The sequence below is a fragment of the Grammomys surdaster genome, unplaced genomic scaffold, assembly GCF_004785775.1.
Source record: "Grammomys surdaster isolate TR1022 unplaced genomic scaffold, NIH_TR_1.0 125750, whole genome shotgun sequence".
NCBI classification, from domain to species: Eukaryota; Metazoa; Chordata; class Mammalia; order Rodentia; family Muridae; genus Grammomys; species Grammomys surdaster.
The window spans coordinates 236,989-244,632 of record NW_021620582.1 but is presented as its reverse complement, the minus strand read 5'-3'; the positions used below and the strand labels follow the sequence as shown (position 1 = coordinate 244,632).

Sequence of the window (7,644 nt, the reverse complement as noted above, 5' to 3'; positions counted from 1 at the left end):
AGAGAGAGAGAGAGAGAGAGAGAGAGAGAGAGAGAGAGAGAGAGAGACTTAGTAACTGTGTAGAGTACTTCCACAGTAAGGGGCATTCTTGTACTTACAACTTTGAATGATTCTGCCAGTCATTCATACATATTAAAAATCCACTGGGCTGTGTGATGGTGGCACACATTTTAATCCCAGAATTTGGGAGGCAGAGGCAGGCAGATCTCTCTGAGTTCAAGGCCAACCTTGTCTACAGAGTGAATTCCAGGATAGCCAGGGCTACACAGAGAAATCCTGTCTCAGAACAACAATAACAAAAACCTACTAAAATTACTATTTATCTTTAGGGGTTTTAAAATTTATTTATTTATTCATTTATTTATTTATTATTTTTATTTATTTATTTAATGGAGGCAAATGCTCCCTAAGGAATCTGGCTGGAACTTGAGACCCTTCTGCTTCAGCCTCTAAACTCTCTGGAATTATAAGGGTATACTACCTGGCTAGTAGTACTTCACATATAAAACAGACCTTCTCCCCTTCTCCATTTTGTATTTATGAGTGTTTTGCCTCTATATATGTCTGTGCACCTCCATCATGCCAAGTGCTCTTGGAGGTTAGAAGAGGGGATCATGGTAATTAGAGTTACCAATGGTCATGAGGCATGATGTGGTCCTGGGTACTGAACCTGGGTCTTCTGCAAAAACCAGTTCTTTTCATTTCTGAGCCATTAGAAGGCAGCCTGGTCTACTTAGTGGGCTGCAAGCCAGCTGGGGTTATATAGATAGACCTTGTCTAAAAATAAAAGCCCAAACCCCTAAAATAAAAAAATTTAGCTGGGCAGTGGTGGCCCACACCTTTAATCCCAGCACTTGGGAGGCAGAGGCAGGTGGATTTCTGAGTTCGAGGTCAGCCTGGTCTACAGAGTGAGTTCCAGGACAGCCAGGACTATACAGAGAAACTCTGTCTCGAAAAAACCAAAATAAATAAATAAATAAATAAAATAAAAAATAAAAAATAAATAAAAATTTTATTGCTGGCGGTGGTGGTGGTGGTGGTGGTACATGCCTTTAATCCCAGGAGTTGGGAGGCGGGGGGCAGGCAGATCTCTGAGTCAGAAGCCAGCCTGGTCTACGTAATGAATTCCAGGACATACAGAGTTACATAGAGAGACCCTGTCTGAAAAACAAACAAACAAACAAACAAACAAACAAACGGTTTGGTTTATTATCTCTGGTACTTTGTCTCAGGAACAAAAAGATGATGTAATGATGACTCAAATACCATGGGCAGAGTTAACTCTATGATCTTCCTGCCTGAGCCTTTTTAGTGCTGGGATTAAATGTGTGTGCCATCATTCCGAATCATATTTTCAGAGGTTTCAGTCAAGGATCTCTTGACTCTCTTGCTTTGGCCTGTGGCAAAGCAGTTCATGGATGGGGTGGGATGGCGAACATTGACAGAGGAAACTGTTCACCTCCATTGTGGAAGAAAGGAAGCAAAAGGAAGAGAAGGGACCTGACTTTCAAAGTCCCGTCAAGGGCATACTCTCAGCGATCTTTCTAAAGGTTTCATCACCTCCCAACAGCTGCCCCAGGCTGGCATGATTTTTAGCACATAAGCCTCTGGGATATTATACATAAAACATCAGAACGTGACTGTATTGAGTGGAAATACAGCTCAGTTGGTAAAGTTGGTCTGGCCCAGAGTATGAATCCCTAAACCGTACAAATCAAACCGGGTGTGGTTAGCACAATCCTGCAATCCAGTCATTTGTGATTATCCTACCCGCAGCAGTCTCGCCCTCAGCCCCGCCCAGGTCACTGCCCCGCCCACAGCCCCACCCCGCCCCCTGCCCAGCCTCACCCCTTCGCCTCCCTAGGGTGTTGCTTTCCTTTCAGTTCTCTGTCTCCAACTTGTCGACTGGCTGACCCAGGCTGGTTTCTGCTCTCTGTTGCGGAGAACCAACGCACGCCTCATTGCGCACAGCTTTTCCAGTCCCGAGCGCAGGTAGAGCCCTGGCCGAGACCTGTGTGGCTGGACTCCGCGAAGGGCCTAGGGCGAGCGCGGTGCAGCCGCCTAGTCCTTCCGGGCAGCTTGCGGGGGAGGTGGGGTGTTCTTGGTAGGGCGGAGGGATGAGGCTCAGAGAGAATGGGTTCCTTTTTCCTTAAGGGCTCTTAGAAGGAGGGAATAACTATAGCAAATGAGGGGTGTTGTGAGCACTTTTAGCAACAGAAACTCACTAGACCATCAACTTTAACAGTGATGGACACTAAGGTGCCAACATGGCAGGCCTTCAGGATTATTCCTAAGAGTAAAAGTCTGAAGTATGGCCCCAGATCCGAGGCCAAAGAAAAGGGACGGGAGGTAGAAGTGGAGGCAGATATACATACTAGTGTATGCCAGAATAAAACTGTCAATACCAGTTATCTCTGGAACTTGGAGAAGGACTTCCAAGCTTTCAGAAGTTCATCAGAATCTCCATAAATTCCAAAGAGGAAAAAAATTACATGTCTTTATTTTTCTGTTAATTTAAAATTTTATTTGACAACTTGTTTTTCCCTCTTGGATTATGCCAGATGTGGATATGGATGGAGATACATACATATGTGCATGCCTTAATCCTAGCACTGGGGAGGCAGAGGCAGGTGGCTCTCTGTGAGGTGGAATCCGTATCGTAGTTCCAGGTCAGCCAGACCTTTTTAGTGAGACCTTGTCTCAGTCAATCAATCAATCAATCAATCAATCAAATATTGAATTAATTATGATATTTTTGTTACTCATTGTGTGTGTGTGCAAGAGTATGTGCATATGCAGATATATATACAGGTATGTGGAGGTTAGAGGGCCACATCAGGTGTCTTACTCTATTGCTTCCCATGTTACTTTGGTAGGCTACCTGGCCAGTTTGCTGTAAGATCCACCTGCCTCCCAGTGTTGGGATTATAGTCACAGACTACTGAGCCTTCCTTTTCATCTAGATGCTGTATCAACTGACCTATCTTCCTAGCTCCCCACCCCTTTTGGACAAAGTCTCCTATATTCCAGGGTGACTGTGATCTTTTAATTTGCAGTTTAACCAAGGATGACCATGAACTCCTAACCTTCCTGCCTTGGCCTCAAGTGTTGGGAGTGCAGCAGGTGTATGTCACGCTGGCCCTCACTGCTTTTTTTTTTTTTTCCTTGTAGCACAGGGACACAAGAGGGATAGCAAGACACATTTTCTTTTGAGAAAGAGAGTGTCAGTGTAGCTCACATGTACCTGGAATTTGCTATGTAGCACAGGCTGGCCTCCATGTTCTTACAGTCTCTTCTTCAGCTGTGATTCTAGACAAGTCACTGCTATGGCATGCCAGGCTTTCTTTCCCTCTAAGCCTTTGCTTTCACTTTTCCACCTGTTCCCTTAGAATTATGACTGGATGAATAAAAAAAAAAAGGCCAACAAGATGGATGGTTAAAGCTGTGTATTCCTGACCACCTGAGTTCAATCCCCAGATCCCACTGTGGGGGGAGAGAACCAACTCCCAAGGATTGTCCTCCAGCCTCACACATGCTGTGACACGCATGCCCAAACTTATAGACACACCTCTCTCCCCCTTCCCCCTCTCCTTCTCTCAACACCCACACACAAAATAATAATGATAATAATAATAATAATAATAATAACATAATTTTAAGAAATAAAAATATTTGCTTTTTGCCTATCACTGGCACAAACAGATGAATATGGAGTTGATATGTTTCTAGTGCATCTCATCACCTGTGTTTTCTTCTAGGCATATGTTGATTGTGCTGCAGCTATGGAGAAACTCTGTGGGCATGTACCTGTCCACTCAGACATCCTCTCCTTGAAGAACCGGTGTCTGACCATGCTCCCTGATCTCCAGCCCCTGGAGAAAATACATGAACATAGATCTGTCCACTCAGACATCCTCTCCTTGAAGAACCAGTGTCTGACCATGCTCCCTGACCTCCAGCCCACGGAGAGAATAGATGGACATATATCTCTCCACTCAGACATCCTCTCCTTGGAGAATCGGTGCCTGACCATGCTCCCTGACCTCCAGCCCCTGGAGAAGCTATGTGGACATATGTCTAGTCATTCAGACGTCCTCTCTTTGGAGAACCGATGTCTAGCTACCCTCCCCACTGTAAAGAGCACTGTATCGACCAGCCCCTTGCTCCAGTGTCTTCACATACCTCATATGGCACAAGCTGATCTGTGTAGCCTGAAAACTAGCAACTGCCTGTTCCCTGAGCCTCCTACCAAGAAAGCTCCATGTTTCTCTGAGGAACTAGACCTTCCAACTGGACCCAGGGTCCCAAAATCCATTTCTGCTGCAGCTCGAGTTCAGGAAGTAGTTTTGGTATTTGCTTTTGGATGCTCGTCTTGACTCTAGCTTTTTGCTCTATGTTCTGTTAGTAGGCTTATTTCAGTGCCTTAGTTTCCACCTCGGATGATCTGTGTCCAGGGATCTTCCTTTCTCAGCCTTTGGTTCTTTTTGGATAGTTCTAGGAACTGACCCCAGAGGCAAGCACATGGTAGGTAGGCATTCTATTACTGAGTCTCTCTGGACCTTTCTGAGGTACTCTCTACCTTAGGGCTGTTTTCACTGGCATCTTTATTCTTATCAAATATCTAGAGATGCTGGGTAATAGATCTCAAAAGTAATCCTTGCCTCTAGAAAGCCTCTGATCAAGAAGAAATCCAGCATGATTACTACAACAGAGTTAGCTGGATGCCTTTGAGGTTAGACATGCTGATCTGGCTATATATGAGCTCACTTCCTTGTATGCTCATGTGCTTATACATGTCTTCTTAATAGATCCATGTAAGCACATTTAGTACATAGATCCGAATTAGCAGACAGGACCACATTTCCTCTGTGGATACTTGGGAAAGAGTTAACCTGAACCTTATCGTATCTCTGCTAACAATAAAGTATATAGCCTTAGGTAAAGCTAATATCCCCTTGGAGCTTTAATTTCCTCATCTTTCAAATCAAGTTAGTGAAAATGTGCTTCACAAAGTTCTGGTCCAAAGTACAACTGTTGTTACCCTGCTGTGATTTGCAGTTTATAGAGTCAAACATACATTATTCCGTTGAATCTTTCAACAGCCCTATCAGGGAGGTGATAGTGAGTGAAGAAGCTTGGGGCTTCTGGGGAATTGATTTGGGGCTTGGCATTCTTCTGACTCAGAAAGCAGCATAGTGAGTTTAGAAGGTATGTGAGACGACTTAGGCTGCCAGACTTGCAATCATGAAATGGCAGTGCGGAAGATCACAGAGCATCCGGGCAAAAACTCAGAAGCTTGGATAGAGAAAGGTAGTATGGGAAAGAGTGCCAAGCTAGAGACAGGCCGGACTAAAGGTGATTAGTGTGGGGGTGAAGGGAGAGGGTTTACTTGTTTAGAGATGTGGACCTTTTGTATCTCTAGGAGATACTTTCTAATCCCTCTGTTGGAGGGCTGTGCATGTGTACATGGTCCAATTTATAACTGCCATGGTTTGCAGGGTCAGTGGTGCAGCTTGGAAGAAAAGGAATTGCAAGAAGAAAAAGAAAGTGCAGAAGTCCCGATGCCTTTGTACAGTCTAAGCTTGGGAGAAGAAGAGGTGGAGGCACCAGTCCTAAAACTCACATCTGGAGATTCTGACTCTCATCCTGAAAGCACTGACCAGGTCCTCCAGGAAAAGAAGGTAGAGCTTCCAGAGTTGGGAGGCTGATGGTGGAGGGAAGGGTGAGGATGAAGACCAGAATCCGGGCTTCTCCCCAGGTGGAAGGTTGCAGAGGGAAATGATCCCGTTTCCTACTTCCGAATCTACTTGTTCAGCCTCTCAGTTAAACAGACATCTTTCTGAACCTTGGTCCATGTTTTCTGTGCTTTTTAAATTTATTTATGCCAATGAGTATTTGCCTACATTTGTAGATAGGCCCTGTGTGTATCCTGTGCTTGTGGAAGTCGGGAAGGATGTCAGATCCCTTTGGGCATGGTGGCATATGACTTGTAGCCTAACTACTTAGGAGGCAGAGGCAGGTGGATCTCTGGGAGTTTGAAGTCAACCTGCTCTATAATAGTGAGTTCTAGCTAGGGTTACAAACTGAGACTGTCCCCCTGCAAATGTTCCGCCCTCTGGAGCTGGACTTAAAGGAGGTTATGAACCAATGAGGGTACTAGGAACTAAACCTGGGTCCTCTGCAAGAGCAGCAAGTACTCTTAACTACTGAGGCATCTCCCCAGCTCCTCTATCCTTGACTGTACAAGTTGGCCTGTGTAGATCTATATTTACTCCTTTCTTCTGTGTTTCCCAATTCATAGATGGCTCTCTTGACCTTACTGTGCTCTGCTCTGGCCTCAAATGTGAATGTGAAAGATGCCTCTGACCCTACCCGGGCATACATCCTTGAAGTCTGTAATGCACTGGCCCCCTTGGAACCTGAGTTCATCCTTAAGGTATTGGGGTATGAAGGAGTGGGGAGAAGAGGGAGATATTAATGTAGTTATGATATGAAGAGCTGCTTATTGGATCCCTGTGGGGTGGAAGGAACACTTGCTCAAGAAGGGAGCAAGATGTCTGGGTGAGTCCGGGGCCTAGTCCCTGGCATTCTGTGGCGTGGAGAAAGGGGAGATGGGGGAAGGTATACTAGAATTGCTTTGCACAAGCTAAATGCACAACACTAGACTGTGGGAGTCTTATTAACATGATGAAACTTGGATTTGGTCCCATGGGTATGCAGAACTCTGCCCCAGATATCATGTGTGGAGTAGGTAAATGATGTGGCTGCTTCATGAGCAGGGAAGAGGGATGGGAAGAGGGATGTCCTCGTTTCATTCTGTGCCTGCGATAAGTCACTCTAACCAAAAGTAACTTAGGACACGAAAGAGGACTGTTTTGTTATTGCTTATACTTCCAGGTCACAGTCCGTCAGTGAGAGAGGTTAGTGCAGGAACTTGTGGTAGCAGCCATGGTAGAACACTGCTTGCTCGCTTACACAGGCTCATCTTAGCTTTCTTCTTACAGTTTTTCTTTTTCCTTTTACTTTTTCCTTTTATTTAATCTAATGAGACTATATGTATGCTATATATACAGCTCAAAAGCATTGTCACAAAATGAACACAGTTGTTTACTCTGGCTAGCTAGTTCCAGAATTGGAACATTACTACAGTCTCTCCCAGAACCTGCTTCAGGCCCAGTCCCTGTCACTCTGTCACTTTCTCCTTCAGCAAAAACCAGCCACCACCCTCAGAGAAGTTGCCCAGGAAGGAAAAAAGCAGCCCTCATTAGGTCCTCCTTGTTTGACTTCAAACAGCAATTCTCAAGTACACGCGCACACACATACACACACACACACACACACACACACACACACACACACACACACATATATATATATCTTTATTTATTTTAAAAATATATATATATCATAAAATTTATTCATAATGTTGCATACAGGTGAAGTTTACTGTTGTAGTTAGGTAGTCCATATACCACAGCTTATCTATGCTACAATTTAGCAGTGAATTGTTTGTACTTCTAGGCCATCACAAATAATGTTGTCATGAACACATATGCTATTTCAGTGTACTCCTTCAGGCATTTTTATTATATTTTTTTGTACCAGGATTAAAAATTTCAGATACTGATCAACCATTATTCAAAA

At 44.4% G+C, this 7,644-nt stretch overlaps 1 protein-coding gene across 2 annotated transcripts in view; it reads left to right on the top strand.

Annotated features, from left to right (window-relative positions):
• Positions 1 to 1,824: 1,824 nt before the first annotated feature.
• Tep1 (telomerase associated protein 1) overlaps positions 1,825 to 7,644 on the top strand; it is a 43,382-nt gene continuing 37,562 nt past the window's right edge. Inside the window, exons 1-4 of one of the 2 annotated variants that reach the window (XM_028788464.1) lie at positions 1,825 to 1,992; positions 3,759 to 4,349; positions 5,499 to 5,681; positions 6,302 to 6,436. In XM_028788464.1, the coding sequence (XP_028644297.1) occupies positions 3,783 to 4,349; positions 5,499 to 5,681; positions 6,302 to 6,436 (885 nt within the window). In that variant the 5' untranslated portion in view covers positions 1,825 to 1,992; positions 3,759 to 3,782. The remainder of the gene's footprint in view (positions 1,993 to 3,758; positions 4,350 to 5,498; positions 5,682 to 6,301; positions 6,437 to 7,644) is intronic. The other variant, XM_028788463.1, reaches the window with a different exon arrangement.